The 15,647-nt window shown below is 60.7% G+C and overlaps 1 protein-coding gene across 1 annotated transcript in view; it reads right to left on the minus strand.

Moving 5' to 3' along the window:
• The window catches only part of Mn1 (MN1 proto-oncogene, transcriptional regulator), a 38,856-nt gene extending 24,228 nt beyond the window's left edge, over window positions 1-14,628 (minus strand). The window contains exon 1 of the mRNA XM_076837195.2: window positions 10,116-14,628. Within this exon, the coding sequence (XP_076693310.2) occupies window positions 10,116-13,905 (3,790 nt within the window). The 5' untranslated portion in view covers window positions 13,906-14,628. The remainder of the gene's footprint in view (window positions 1-10,115) is intronic.
• Between the last annotated feature and the right edge of the window lie 1,019 nt (window positions 14,629-15,647).

A 15,647-nucleotide genomic window follows, 5' to 3' on the forward strand; every position in this document is an offset into this window, starting at 1 on the left:
GCCAGGAGGCGGCCGGGGCCACGGTGTGGGGCTGGGGACCCTGGCTCGCCACCAGGCCCGGGGTTGCTCTGGCGTGGGGCGATTCCACAAAGCAGAGTCTGAGTCACCCCCCGGAGGCAGACAGGCTGCGGCAGGGCCGTGCAGAGCCCGTGGAAGAAGAGGGGGCAGCCAGAGAGCCCGGCGGCAGGGTCCCGCGTCCCAGGGACACAGCTCCCCTCTGGAGGCCGGTGATAGCCAAGGCCAAAGCCGGCTGCCCCTTGTCCGCCCCAGCTCCGGAGACCTGAGCACCTTTCCTTCCTTCTTGGCCAGTCACACCACGCCGAGCTTAAAAGTGGCGCGACACATGCCCCCCACTCGGACACCCCCCCCCCCCCCCCGTGCCCGCAGGCGCTCGGCTCCCGGCGCATTGAGCACTGATGCTGGGACACTCCAAGGACCAAGGGACCAGAAGGGAGCCCGCTGCTCCGGCTGCCTCCGGGGATCTGGGGGGCTGGGTCTGCTCGGCGGCCGGGCTAAGCCCTCCTCCGCGACAAGAGGTGGCCCAAGGCGGCCCTGGCCCCCTCTTCCTGGGGAGCCGGTGGGAACCGAGCCTGGGGGACCGTGCTCCCGGGGAAGGGTCCCCACGCAGGCGCACGCGCACCTAACCCCAGCCAGGAGCCTCCGCACCCTGGGCACCGGATAAACGCGGACTCACCAAAACTGACCCCAAGAGCCAAAGGCACCAGCGCATTCCACAGGCCCTAGCCGGATCACAAATGCGCCAAAACTGCCCCACGGAGATCAAGACGCTTCCACCCCCCCCCCCACCCCGACGGGGCCCAAACTTTGTAGGAGCAGACGCTGGGGCTGCGGGGGGTCTCTGCATTCCTTACGGGGCTTCTCCGGCCTGCGAGGGGCGGTGCGTGTGCGCGTGCGCGGCTACACCCGCGGGCACCCCGAGCTGGACGCCCCGGGATCTGGAAAGAGTCACGGCGGAGGGATCGCGAAATCGCTTCCATTTTTAAAAAGCCTGATTGTGATCCCCGGCCTCCCGCCCAGCGCTAAGCCGCCACCCAGAGTCGCAGAGTGGGGGACGGAAGGGGTCCATTTGTTTTCAGCCAATGGAGTCGCTACTGAAGCCTGAGGCCCTGGGGTTCGGTTCCTCGTGGTGGCTGATCTGAGTCAGGGAGACCTTCCCCGTGCTGAGTCTGTCTGCTTGGGTTCCCTTTTTACCTGCCATTCGGAAAAAGAAAAAAGAAATGTGTGTATATGGAGGTATATGGAGGTATATGGAGGTATATGGAGGTATATGGAGGTATATGGAGGTACGCATTGAGCAGGAGACCAGCTCGGGCACGTTCCGTTCCAAGAGGTGGGAGCTGCCTGCAGGGCCCGTGACTGTCCCTGAAGGGTTCGGTGCTGAGGGAGAGGCTCCAGCGGTCACCTTGCAGGTCACCAGGGGAAAGGTCACTCCTTTCCCCTCCCGCTCTTTGATGGAAAGATCTGGGCACATCTTCAACACTGGATGTGCGTCTGCAGCAGGCCGGAGGGGCCACGCCTCTGCAGGAGTGGGCCACGTTTCTGGGGGGACTCATTTGGGTCCCTTCATCACCCTGACCGCCTGCCTCGGCCACTAGCTCAACAGAAACAGGCCGGGGTTGCTGAGGGGACCACCGGGCGGTGCGATCTGGTCCTATTTATTTCCCCCAGGAATGTGGTCCTTTGGGAGTCCCCAGCTCCAGGGGAGTAAACCCAGACAAAAAGTTTCAGCCCTGAGCCACCCGCCACGACTTGACCAGAGGTGTCGGCGGTGCCTCACGGTTAGACATTATTTTCCACTTCTAAACCCCAAGGTTGAGAACCCCTGACTCTTATGGACCTACTCCTCCCAGGTCCATTCATCCCAGCACCTAAGAAAATCAGTGGCACCCAACCTCCACCCAGTCTCCCTAGCTGGGGGCAGGGGCGCTTCTCTCCCCCTGCCTTCTGCCTCCTGGGAATTTCTAAGCAGGCTGTTCTGTGCAGACGCCCCACCGCCTCTGATCCTAGGACGGTCCTGAAGAGGGGCTGCAGCCCTGGTGGTCGGTGCCAATCACGCACAATGCTTGTGTTCCAGGGCCCAGGGCGTCTGCAAACAGGGTCTCCCTTAACTGAAAAGGGTCATATCTTTTTGTGACATCTCACCCGGCCCTGCTGCCTGGATGAGCTAAGCTGTGTGTGTGTGTGAGAGAGAGAGAGAGAGGGAGGGAGGGAGTGTGAGTGTGAAGTTCACTCATTAGCTGTCACCTCACGTTCCGGGGGCTCCCAAATCCAACCAGGACAGCCAGACAAGCACACGGGCCCTCAACGCGGGACAGACCCACTTCCCCGTCACACCACCCAAAGCCAGGGAAGTCAGAAAGGCCCCAGATGGTGTCATTTGTCCTTAAAGTTGGGAACCACTTGTGCTGGACAAATGAAAAGTTAGTGTTCAAAGGCTCTTTTTAGAGAGTTGTCTCACACGGAGAAGGAAAAAGTAATTTTAAATCTTCACGATCGAACGCATCTGAGGGCCACTTGGTGGTCACAGGAGAGGCCCCTGGAACAGGAAGCAGGAAAAAAATTTTTTTTAAATTTAAGAAAGCCACAGGGATGCCACCAAGTTAGTGTCCAATGAAGGCAGCCAGGGCGTCGGGTGTCTGAGGACTGCGGCGGGTTTTTGAGACGTGGAAGAGAAAACAGGCCGTGGTTCTCCCCGATGTCTCTGAAACACCCAGCTTGACAAAGACCCTCGGGGTGCCGAGTCCCCAGCACCCCTTCACCCAAGGGGACCATTTCCTCAAACCCTTTTTCTGCTATACCTGAGTCACCCAAACCAAAGGCCAGCAAGCCCAGACCGCACCCTGGGAAACCCAGGCAACAGAGGGACCAGAACCCCAGGAGCAGGCATTTTGAGAGAGTTCCAGAACCTTCCACAGAGCAGTCAGAGATGGGAAAGAAGACAGAGGCTTCGATTCACACGGCTGATCCCACCACCTCTAGGGAAAGCGGGGTCACAGGAGTGCGCTGGGCGTCGGAGCTTGTAAGACAAGAACGTCAAACCTGCTTCCCGCCCCCGCGACGGAGGTTGTATGGAGACATTTATTGGTGGTTTTGGTTTTCTCCCCCTTCCTTCTTTTGGACCAATTCATTCCATGTAAGATGCCCCTTCTGGGACCTCCAGAGAGAGCCGGCAGGAATGTGCTAAGAAGCTCCGAACTGTTAAATTCAATTGCCTCAGGTTTAAAGGGCGTCTGGGTCCCCCGATGATGTATAAATCGTGGACGGCCTCGCACGCGGTTGCCATAAAGTCCGCTCTCTGATCGGCTTTGCGAGGAAGCAGTGATTATGCGGACTCACAGCCTTCTCAGCCAACAGGGAGAGCGGGAACTTGGGGTGCTGCGTGCCAGAGTGTCACTCACCGTGTGGCTCCAAGATGGCCTTGTGAGGCCCTAAGTGGGAACCCCTGGGAACGCGCCCTGTAAGACCTGGGGACACTGTGGCCGGGTCCCCTCCTGGGCAGTGTTCGGGAAGCCGACTCCACTTCCTGAGGCCGCTGATTAAAATTCAGGCCAGGAAACAAAGCAGGCCCTGACCATCACACCTATGTCCTTCAAAAACCCTCACACACACCCAGGAAGATCAAACTTAAGTTTACATGGGCGCAGGGGTGCACGCCTGTCATCCCAGCGGCTCAGGAGGCTGAGGCAGGAGGATCGCGAGTTCAAAGCCAGCCTCAGCCACAGCGAGGCCCTGAGCAACTCAGTGAGGCCCTGTCTCTAAATAAAACACAGAATAGGGCTGGGGGTGGGGCTCAGTGGCTGAGTGCCCCTGAGTTCGACCTCTGGTAACCCCCTACACCAAAAAAAAAAAAAAAACTTAAGTTTGCTTTTCAATCCTGGACACAAAATAAGTTTGGGGTTTGCTCACTAACCATCAGCTCTCCCACAGCCTCTGGAGCCACAGGCCCCCAGTGAGGTCGCGTCTCAGCTGCATGTTCTCTGCAGATGTAGCAAATGACTGGGCCACTCTCACACTGGGCCAGGACATGGGCCAGGAGCCCAGAACCAGCTTCTCCCTCAAGTCCCATGTGTGGCTTCTCGGGGACCCTGAGTGGCACGGAGCTAGGGAATGCAGGCCGGGCTTCTGTGCATCAGGACACGGAGGGTCCCCGCAGGCAGGGCCATGACTAATTCCAAAGCCCAGCGTTGTCGTTGGTACCAAAAGATCACAATACAAGAGAGGCATTTCCATACGGGAGAAGCGGCTTCCCACAACTCGGGGGGAGGCTGGGGGCGGGGACCACCGGTTCCCAGAGATTCCTGCCCTTGCGGGGAAACGAGCGTGGCTGATCCCAGCCACAGACACCTCCACCAGCCCCACGCACGCTCGGGCACAAAACCCAGCGAGGGGGAGCAAGCGTCTGCTCCCGAAATACCCCAGATCAAAGTCTCCCGCGGCTTGGGAGGCCGAGATTTTGTAATTAGGATCTTCAAAATCCTCCCTCTATTTTTAGGACTTGCGCTCATTCAGTCCTTTTGCAGAATCAGAAACTGTCAGCTAAGGCCATTGAGACTGGAGGGTTAGCTGGCTTCCCCGGTCGCCTTTGGGGAAGCAGATTCAGGGTGAAGTTGAAGAGCGACTTCAGATCTCATGGAAATACACTCGGCCGGGCCTGCGTGGGATGCTGAGGGGGGACCAGGGGGCGGGGTGCGGGGGTCCTTCACCTACTAAACTGCTCAGGGCCCTGTTCTTCCCTGCTGACCCCTGACCTGCCACCCTCCTGGGCCATACTCTCTCAAGCCAGCCCCCCGTAGACCACTTTGCTGGCTCTCGTGTGCGTGAGAAGGCGGGGAAACTTGCCAAGTGTCCTCGGACTGTCCCTCTTCTCCATCACACCCGCATATACAGTCAACATCTCCACCAAGAGCCACCAAATCCCACGCTCAAATCTGTCCACCCGGGACACACCTAAAAATAGACACTGTCCCAACACAAACACGATCCCCAGCAAGGCCAACCCCTGACTTGGGTCCAGATGAGGAAGCCGGGCTCCTCCGGCCCCTGTAGACCCAAAACCCGGGTGGAACAGAGACGGGGTGCAGGGGTTGGGGGTCCAGAAAAGGACAGAAGGTGCACAGACCCATGACGGGGGTCCCCCAATAAATGGAGGACCCCTGGCCGTGGGAGGATTTGGGAGTTTTCCCGATGCGATGTGCCGGGAAGGCCTGCCTGTCCTCACATGTTCCCCAGACACTTGATCCTATTATATAAAGCTTCAGCCTTTTAATCTCTAAAATTAACCAAACAGAGGTAAATACAGGATTCCTGACTGAGAGCATTTATCTCCTAAACACTTTCGGTAACGCAGATCGCTCCCCTGAGCAAGGAACACAATCCAACGTCATTGTCACTCAAGTGGAGAGAAAGGGGCCACCAGTGGTTTGCTCAATTTTGCGGCACAGAGCGAGTTTAGGAGATCCCGTGAAATCCCAGCGACTCTGCCCTGCCACGGTGGGAAGACCGGGCCTCCTCCAGTTTCACCTGGCCCTCCCGGGCTGTTTATTAAAGATGTCTATTTTCTATCAGCGGAGGGTATCGAGTAACTTCTTGGCGAGAGGAACCCTATTTTCAGGACCTATTGAGATTCTTTGTGGAAATTTAAATACCTCTATCAGGCAAACAAAATCATATCAGGAATCATAGAATTTCATTGCTAGAGAGCGAAATTAGATTAACCAACCCACGCGTCTTTCCTAGATCCCTCAATAAAATAGGAGAACATTCCAACAGTCTCCTGCTTCCGGTCTGGAGGGGCCTCCCAAGAAATCGAAATGAAATTTATAGGAGAGGAAGCTATCCCGAGAAAGACTGGCCGTCTACGAAAAGTCGTCTGTCAGTAGAGGGAGGAGAATGTCCAGGCACGTATGGCCCAGGAGAAAGTGGTGGATACGGAAAATCCAAACAGGCAGAAAATTTCAGTAGCAGAAACCACGAGAAGTTCAACCCCGCTAAGCTTCAGCCCCTTAAAACATCATTGTCCTTTATTAATATTTAGTAGAAATATAGAATCGCAGATGTATTCTGGGTTGGGGTTTTATGTCGGGAGGCGGATCAAGAAGACAGGTTTATGTCAGCCATGAAATATTGAATAAGCACCAAGGAACAGTAGTTGGATGGCCGAGGCGAGCCAGGGAGTGGCTCCCCAAGTCAGCTGCACAAAGGGAGCCCCTATCTGTTTACATCAGCCCTGATTAACACCTGCGAAGTTTTGGGTTACATCTTCCAGAGGCACAAAAGTCACAGGAAGGCATGCGCGCTGGGTGATCTCCCGGGAAGCGGGGACTCTGGTGTCCCTGGCCCTCCCCAAGCAAGTTTGAGAATGTGAGCCTTAAAAATTCTCTGCCTGGTGTGGGGAGGATGGGGGGGGGCTCAGAAAAACAGCTCTGGGCTGGGAGGCTGGGACCTCTACCCTCCCTGCCCCACGTTGGAAGAAATTCACCGCCCGCCTGTCTTTCTCAGGCCTGCCTGACTCTGTTCCTTCTGGAACGCTGGGAGAGAAGCATGACATTCCAAAAATTTTCTCCCACATCCCTGGAAAAACATCAGACTTCCAAAAAGGGCCAGATCAGGGACGGAGAGCAGACCCTGACATCACTCCGGTGTCAGTGTGTGGGAAGGACCCTTCTAGGCCGCCCTGGGTCTGAAGACGGAGGACTCCCAACTGAAAGGGGGTCTGGCAGGAATGAGTGCAGGCGTTTAGCTCAGAATTTTGAAATGCATCATTTTTTCCAACTTCACATCCACGGTCTCTATTCTACCCTGATTTTTCTTTCTCTCTTCTGGAATTTCCTCCAGAGCCACACACACACACCCCCCTCACCAAGACAGGTGGTGGATCCTGCAAAGTATTCTTCAGTTCACACCCCCCTGTTGAACGGGTCCAAACTCAGGCTAGTTTCCCCCCCAGGATCATCTCACCCTTCCCCCACCCCAACTTTGTGCCACCTCAGGATCAGATGCAGAGTCTCATTATATAAAAGTTGTTGGGTGGGTCGGGGAGGAAGTCAGGGGAGGCGGATTCCAGAGGCTTGCTCTCCTGGTTTAAGAAATCGTGAAATCACATGCGATTCTGGCCCAGATGCTTCCAGACCTACAACTTGCCAATCAAGTTTCCTCCCCTGCGAAGGACATCACAAGCCCATAAGACACTCCGGGCACGTCCCCCTGGCTACACGTCCTGCACAGTTCTGAACAAGGATTCGTTCCTCCAATCCGAGCACGGATCATTTTGTTAAATACCGACTAGTATTTTGTCATCGGAGCGGGGAATTTCAGAAACGGTGTTAATATTTAATCACATTAGTACTGGCGTGTTTTACGGTGTGACAAAATAAAATATCATTACAAAAATGGGCTCTGCTTCCACGGGGGTGGGAGGGCGAGCAGAGGGCTTGCTGGCCTGGAACCCGGACAAGGTAGACGCAGAGACACTGGCTGAGGGGACCCGGGGCACGCTGATTAAGGAAAAGCAGAATGGTTTTTTGCTTTAATTTTTTTTTCCCCTGACTCTATTTCAAAGTGGCACTTCACTCTGATTTTCAGTCTAGGGACTCGGGGGCCTGTGGAAAGCTCAACGCACCTATTTATACGCCGCGTGCAGATGGGACTGGAGGGTGTTATCATAATGAAAAGTTTAATCATCCTTATTTACTAGCAGGAAGGGAGCAGCCGGGAGGCAGGTACCTTATAAAGCCTCAACTAGCAGCCCCAAGGCCACAGGAGCGCCAAGAGCCTCAGCCCCTGCCTCCTCCAGAGAAAACAAAGGAGGTCAAGTGGGTGTCCCCAACGTGCCTAGAAGGCGGCCAGCCCCTCGGGTCCCTGAGGAAGCCCCCTGTCTCCTCAAACACAGGGGAGGGCCTCGGGCCGCCCAGAGGGGACCCTCCAGCCTAAGGGGACCAGAGTATGTTCCCCCCAAATATTTTTTCTCATCTGTGATAACGAAGCAAACAAAACAAAACATTCTCTAGTGACATTCCTTCCTTCCCAGGCTGCCTCTCAGCCCCTTCCCAGTGAAGGAAGGGATGGCAGCGGCTGGGCAGGGAGAGCCGCTAAACATAGAAAAATCTCATTAAAGCCACCGCAGACTTCTCCACCTAGTAGGGCCCTTTACCAGGGATGGGAAGTGCCACTGGTTTTCTTTACTGATTCTCTAAATTGGGTGACTGTGGGGGGTGTGTTTTTTTTTTTCTTTTTAACTTTTCTCACCCATTTTGACCAATATGTTCCTGATTACTGAAGGGTGGGGGAGCAGCGAGGGGGAGGGGCAGCCAGGCCAGGCCAGGTAGAAGTGACAGGGGCCGAGATTTGTGCTAACCAGCTATCGATCGGGCCAGATCGAGATGTTGTGTACAAGAAAATAAAAGAGAAAAGGGGGAGGGGGTGCGGCCAGCAGAATGCCGTGTCCAACTCCATTTTAAAAAGGAGGAAAGGGGAAGAAGAAAAAAAAAGGCCCAGGGTCCCCAACTAACCAATTTGCGGCCCTGCCTGGGAGCAGCCTGCAGAATGCCCATGCCCGGCGGCCGGCGTCTGCCCTGCATGCTAAACACCAGGCTTCAAATGAGAGCGCGCGTCCCTGCGTCCCAGGCTGGGCAGGGACGGGGAACAAAGAGAAAAGCCAGCCAGGGCCTCCTCATTCAGGAACGGGAAAACCTAGGGGGACGTCGTCCTCCGCCATGGGCGCCTCCAAATCCCCAGTTCTGACCACCTCGCTCTGGGACCCGCTCCCGTCCCCTCCCCCTTTCCAAACTGACCCTCACCCAAAACCCAGGGGCAAGAGATGGCCAGACATGGGGACATGGGCTAAGGAAGGAGAAGGGAAAAAACTCCAAGCCAGACCAAGGATCAGGGCACCTTGTTTTAAAGGGCAGCACTGAGTCACCAGCTCCTGACACCATGGATATACTCCACCCTGTGAAACCCAAGGAATTCCACTAGGGCTTCAAAGAAAAAAGGTGAAGAAATTTTTAAAAAAGGAGGAGGAGGAGGAGGAGGAGGCTGGTGTTACCTAATTTTAAGAAACTACTTGCTCTATTTTTCTAATAAAGCCTCATTAAAATAAAATGGAGACCCATCATGGCCCGGGCATCTTTAGGCTGAAAGAACTGCTACTACTTTAGCGGGAACAGGGCTCCAAGGACCAGCCCCCGCCCCTCCCACCTTAAGGCCTCCAGGCCTGGTGAGAGGGGTGCTTAGAATGCTAAGGAGAAGTGGGACCGGACATCTGTCACCAAAGCCAAGCGAGATATTGACAAACGCGGGTCCTTTGTGTCTTAGGAATATATATACATATCCCCATCCACAAATGATCTCCTAATGGAAGGGTCTGGTCTCTGCCAAGCAGACCTCACCCCAGCCCCAGGACACTGCCGTCACATGTCAAGGAGAGGTCTCCTGGGGAGGTGGCCTGCCTCCTGCAGCCAGCCAGGTCTCCAGGTTTGGGCTGTTTTCCAGTGAAACTCTGATAGTTAAGAAGAGGACAAAACAGCTATTCATTTAGGAGCTGATGTCCAGCGAGGCCTTGTCTCTGCCTGACGCTGCCCCACACCAAGGTTGGCAACTTTTTCTGTGAAGATGCCGTCACCTGAGAGCCGAGGCTGGCTAACTAGGAAAAGGTGGGGAGGCCCGGACAGAACTTTCCAGGTGTCCTGCCAGGAAAGGGGACACACACACAACTCCGAAGAAGGGACACCAGCCTGAATGTGGAGGGTGAAGGGGGGTCTTGGTGTGAAGAAGAAGTGGCCTGCTTCTCTGAGCACTGCACGATGGCCCAGTTAGAAGTGGGGGGCTGGGGGCAGAGGGTTAGTGCCTGTGACTCTACAAAGATTCCCCAGAGGGTGACATCTAAGTTCTTACCATCTTGCGGAGACAGAATCTACCTGGCAGCACCTGGTGGTGGGCGTCCCCTCGGCTCTTGGTATAACCAAAGGAGGGGTACCCAGCTCTGAGTTGGGCCCTGCGCCCTCCAAGCCCTGAGGGACCCGAGAGGCGGGGGCTAAGGCCTGCCCAGCGGAGGGGGCGGGTCACCCGGAAAGGAGAGGGAGCGCGTGCGCATATACCTTCTTTGCTGTTGGGGTTCTGGGGTTTGGCCTTCTCCCAGGGCGCCAGCGTCTTATCCTCGTCCGCGCCGTCCACCAGGGTCTTTTCAGGTGGCATGTACCAGGTGGCGCTGTGCTCTGCCATCAGTGAGTCCAGGTCGATGGTGCTCATGGCGCTCTTGACCGCCTCCGAGCAGCAGCTGCCCAGCTCGCTGTCTCCATTCTGCCCACCTGAGGCCCCGACGGCACACTCGCCCTTCTTGCCACCCTTAAGCCCCAGGGGCTGGTCCTCGGAGATGCTGAACTGCTGCCTCTGTAGCTGGATCTGCGCCTGGAGGATCTCCAGGGGGTGGATCTCGTCGGGTGGGGGCGCACCGCTGCTGCTCGTGGGGGTCCGGACCTGCTCCAGGCCCGGCGTGCCCGGATGGCCGGTGCCCCCGCCCCCGCCGTAGCTGTCGGGGGTCGAGGAAGAGGTAGACATGATACCCAGGCCGAGTGGGGGCGGGGGCGCCTTGGGTCCGTGTTCCCCGGCGCCCACCCCTCGAGGAGGGAGTTTGGGCGAGCCGGTCACCAGGGGACTCCTGCTGGCTTTGGCCAGGGCCGGGGGGTTGTCGGAACTGGACGACACCTCGTCCTCGTTGGCATAGCTGGTGCTCACCTCGTCCGAGGCGAACTCACCCACGTGCGGTGAACTACCGTCCGATTTGGCCCCACCGTCCAGGGACGCCATGAGGTCCTGCTGGTCCCCCAGAAGCAACTCCGCCCCCTTCCCCCACGACGGCGACGTAAGTGCCTTCTCGTGGGGCGTGGGCGCCCCGCGCGTGTCGCTCACAGAGCTTCCCCCGACGGCCGCGCCTGGAGCCTGCTGCTGTCCTGGGCTCACCCCAGGCGCGCCCCCGCTGTCCGGAGCCGCTGAGTACTTGTCGAAGAAGGTCCCAGGACTCACGTGACCACTGTCCCTTTTTCTGCGACCCCGACCCCGGCCACCTCCCCCGGGGACCGGCTTGCCGTCGTTCCCCGACGTTGATTCTAGGGTGTAGTTGGGAGAGAGGCTGGTGCCGTCCCCCTGGCTGGGCGGGTTTGGCGGCCCCGCGGCTTTGGAGCCGCTGCTACTGGTCCCCGATGGACCTCCGGGTCCTGGGGCCCCAGGAGCAGTGCCCCCCGGGAAGTAATCCGAGCCCGGGTTGCCCGCCATGGCCGTGCCGTCGGCCTCGTTCTGGCTCAGTTTCCTCTTGCCCTCGGGGGGGTTCTTCTTGTTGAAGGTCACGTTGAGGTTGGGGGCCCCGAGGCTGGCGATCATGTTCTGGCAAGCCGTGGAGAGCGCAGCCAGGCAGCTTTGGCCAAACAGGTTGTCCTTGGAGCTGGGTTTATTGAAGGAGCCCAAAGAGAGCGCGCCCAGCTTGCTGGCCGAGGTGCGCTGGCTGGGCTGGAAATCCGGCTGCTGCGGGTAAGCGCCCCCGCCGCCGCCGCCGGAGCTGCCGCCGCCCCCGCCTGCGTTTGGGGGTGAGTTCACGCCGGGACCGCTGTGCGGAGTGGCCTGCCGGCTCCCTGGGCCAAACGGAAAGCCCGGCTGGCCCCCAAGGGCTGGCGCAGCGAAGTCCGGCGGCGGGGGCCGGCGATCCGAAGGAGCGCTGGGCAGCCCCACCCCGGCCCCAGGCGACTGCAACTGGCCCAGGCCAGCCAGGCTGCCCCCGAACTGGAGGCCCGGCGAGGACAGCGCCGGCACGTGGCCCTCCCCGGGCATCCTCAGCGGCTCCTGCAGAGGGCCCCGGAACAACACCCCAGAGCCCCCGGGCGGAGGGGGAGGCGCCAGGCTGGGGTCATGCGGACCACAGTCAGTGGGCAGGCCGGAACCACCCATCCTGCGGGGCAGCAGGTCTCCTGGCGGCGGGTGTGGGCCTGGGAACCACGCGCTCTCCTGTGCCAAGTGCGGCGCCTGCTGCTCAAAGGTGCCCAGGCGCCCCGTACCCGCGCTGCCGCCTTCGCGCTCAAAGTTCGGCTGAGCCAAGCCACCCACCGGACCGCCGTGGACTAGGCCACCCTGGCCCACGTCCCCTGGGTGGCCTAGCTGGGCCAGGCTGGGTTGGCGCAGCCGCTGCTGCTGATTCCGCGAAGCCATCTGTTTAATCATGAGGGCCGCATTTTGGCGCTGTTGCTGCTGCTGCTGCTGCTGTTGCTGTTGTTGCTGCTGCTGCTGCTGCTGCTGTTGCTGTTGCTGTTGCTGTTGCTGCTGCTGCTGCTGCTGCTGCTGCAGGGACTGGTGGTCCGGGGGGGCTGGGTGCTGCAAGGGAGGCCCGGAGGGGAAGCTGTCGGGCACAGGAGGAGTGAACTCGCCGGGGAGGCCCGGGTAGGCGGAGGGCGAGAGGTGGTTGTCCAGAGCGCCGTTGTGCATGCTACCATTCCACGAAGCACAGCGGTCCACTCCTGCGCTGCCCGGGAAGTCGAAGCGCGGCCTCTTGGCCATGTTCATGTAGGGGGGCGCGTCGAAATGCTGCAGCCGCTGGTTGGGCGCCTGCTGCGGAGGGGGATGCTGCATGTTGAAAACAGGCTCGGAATAAGGGTGCATGCTCCGGTTCTCCAGCCGGTGGATGGGATACTCGAACTGCGCGTGCTGGCTGGGCAGCATGGGACCCCCGTCCTGCAGGCCTCCGCTGGGCGTGCCAGCCTCGCCCTGCTGGGGCCGCGGGAGAGCAGGCGGGCAGGAATTTTGTCGGACCAGAAGCCCGGGTGGCGGAGGCTGCTGCTGCTGTTGCGGTTGCTGCGGGGGCTGCTGCTGCGGGGGTGGCGGGGCCTGCTGGGGAGGCTGCATTAAGGGGTGCCTAGAGCCAACCCCGGGCTCCAGACCCACAGGCATCTTCCGGGCCCCGCCAAACCTCTCGAAGAACACGCCATGCTGCTGTGGCTGCGGCGGTGGCTGCTGCGGTGGCGGCTGCGGTGGCTGGGCGTGCATTTTGGACAAGCCCACCATGCCCGCGGCTCTGGGCATGGCCGAGGCAGCCGGGAAAGCGCCCCCGGGAACCTGACGACCCGCTGCATAATGAGGCAGCTGCCCCTCGGAGTCGGAGGGCGAAAACATGTCAAAATGTCCCGAGGGCGCCTCGCCCGCGTAATTGTATTCCAGGGAGTCGACGGTTCCTTGGTTCGTCACCCTCCGGGGCTCCAGACTGTGGGAATCGGAGCCGTTGGAGGCGGGCAGGCCGTGGAAAGATGCGGCCCGGTTAGGGCTCTGGTCCAGCGGCAGGCATGGGGCAGGCACGGCGTGGCCCGAGGCACCCGAACTGTGGAAGTCCGGGAGGTTTCCAGGTCGCTGCGGGCCGAAGCTCTCCGGCCCCTGGCTCTCCGCCATGTGCTCATAGCCCTCTGCGAAGGGCGGCTGGCTGCCCAGGCCGCCGGCCGCGCCTCCGTAGCCAAGCAGGCGACCCCCGTGCAGGCACGAGGCCCCCGGGTCCGGGCCGCCGAAGTTGCCCCCGAAGTGGGGGTGATGCTGGTGGGGGTGGTGGCCTCCCGGGTGCCCATGGTGAGGCTGCTGACCGCCGAAGAAGCCGTGCACAGGCTGCGCCTGCAGCCCCCCTGCGTGCAACTCCGAGTGGCCCCGTGCGTGGAAACCGTATGGCTCCATGTTCATGCCCAAGATCGGGGGCTCGCCCAGCGCGCTCATGGCAGGGTCCACGGGGCCAGGGGGCCCCCCTGTGTGAAAAGCAGGAGCCTTAAAGTGGGCATTCATGCTCAGTCCGGTCTCGTTAAAGTTCCTCTCGCCCTGGCCAGCGTTCCTGCTGTTGATCTGGGGCTCGAATTGGTCCAGCCCAAACATACTTGGCGGGGGGCAAGGGGGGGATCAATAGGGCATGACAGCTTGCTCTCCGCGGCGCGCCTCCGGCCAGCTACTCGTTCCAGCCCAGGATTGGGCGCTCCGGGACGCTCGGCACCGCGGGGGCGCAGCGCGCACCGCCACCTCGCCAGGCGTGGGGAGGCTGGGGGCTCTCAGCTCCTCTCCCGAAGCTCTGGATCTGCCCGGGGCGGGCCTCTCACATCTTGCGAGGCCGCGGGGCCTCCAGGAGCCGCGTTGGGGGGCCCATGCCCCAGGCGGTTGGCACAGCCGCGGGTGGGTTTGCGGGGAGAGGACCGGGCCGCGGGCGAACGTAGACAAAAAGTTAAGTGGGGGAGACGGGGCGGGAAGGGGGTTGGGAAAGCCGAGCAATCACCTTCTTAAGTCCGCTCGGGTCGGTGGGGGAGCCCCAGGACGCCGCCCGCAGCCTCCCGGAGTCCGCGCGGAGCTGCTAAGGGCCGGGAGGGAGACCCTGAAAAGCCGCGGCTGGCGTGGGGGCACCGACCGAGAGGCCCTCCCCCCTCCCCCCGGAGTCCCTGCGCCCGGCAGCCCGAGCCTCGGCCGAGCACGATCCGCTCGCACAGTCCCCGCCGGCCCCGAGCGAGCGGCTGCTGCTTCTTCAGCGGGTCGGAGGTCTAGAGGCTCTGCTCGGCATCGTCGGTACCGGCCCCCGAGCCGAGGAAGCAGCGGGGCTGGGGAGGCGGCAGGCGCCGGGATTGGAGCGGAGGGTCGGGGGAAAGGCGCGGCTCCCCTGCCCGGCGGCGGGTGCGCTGCGCCCCAGCGCGCCGCTGCTCGGCCACGTCCGCCGCCCGCTGCTTCTGCCCTCCGCCGTTCGGTGTCTGAGTTCGCGGGAGTCTCCGCGTCCCGCTGCAAGCTCGGGTGAGTACAGAGGCGAAGGGTTGGGTGGCTCCGAAGCTCCGGTTCCCTGCCGCCGCGCCGAGGTGCTCCGCGAGTCCCCCTCGGACCCGGGGAAGGGGGGCGTACGCGGGTTGGGGGCCGCGCGGGGCCGGCGAGCCGAGGCGTTCCGGCTGCGCTTTCCGAGCCGGGAACGGGGAGGGGGGCGGGAGCAGCTCTGGGGGGTCCGCGCACCCCGCTCCAGGCTGGCGGGGGGGCTCTGCGTGGGGCGTTCGGAGGGTCTCGGCTCCCCTCTCTGTCTGCCTCTCGCCCAGCGCCGGGAGAAGCAGCAACAAGTTTTGCATTTCAGCAATCAATTTCAGCCATTACATCTGCACCAATCAGCGCCGCCCAAGCTCCGGGCCCGGGGCGGGGCTCGCTCTTAAGGTGGTCCCGGGTCCTGGCTGCTGAGGCCCCCGCCACGGACCCGCACTACCCCGGCGCTGGGGTCCCCTGCTCCCGCCTCGCCTCGGGGTCCGGCGCCAGTGCACTGGGGGCGCGTCCTGGCCTCCGGGCGCGGGGGGCTGGAGAGGGCGCAGGCGGAGGAGAATGGCGGGAGCTTGGCTTTGTTCACCCCCCTTCCCATTCACACTGTTCTCAACTCCCCACCCCCAACTGGAGCGAGACCTGCCGGGTGGGCAGGGGGCGGGGAGGTGGGCGGCGAGCGGTGCGGGGCGCTCAGACAATGGGGTCGCCTGGCAAAGCCCCTGGACGCGCCACGGAAAGTCTCTAAGTGTCTGCTGCTCTTCAGCCCCGGGGTGAACCCTCCCTCTGCTCTCCACTGGCGGCGCCCGAGCTGGCCCGGCTGGGGATTTTGCTGGAGGTTAAAGCAG

The sequence above is a fragment of the Callospermophilus lateralis genome, chromosome 1 (genome assembly GCF_048772815.1).
Source record: "Callospermophilus lateralis isolate mCalLat2 chromosome 1, mCalLat2.hap1, whole genome shotgun sequence".
NCBI lineage: Eukaryota > Metazoa > Chordata > Mammalia > Rodentia > Sciuridae > Callospermophilus > Callospermophilus lateralis.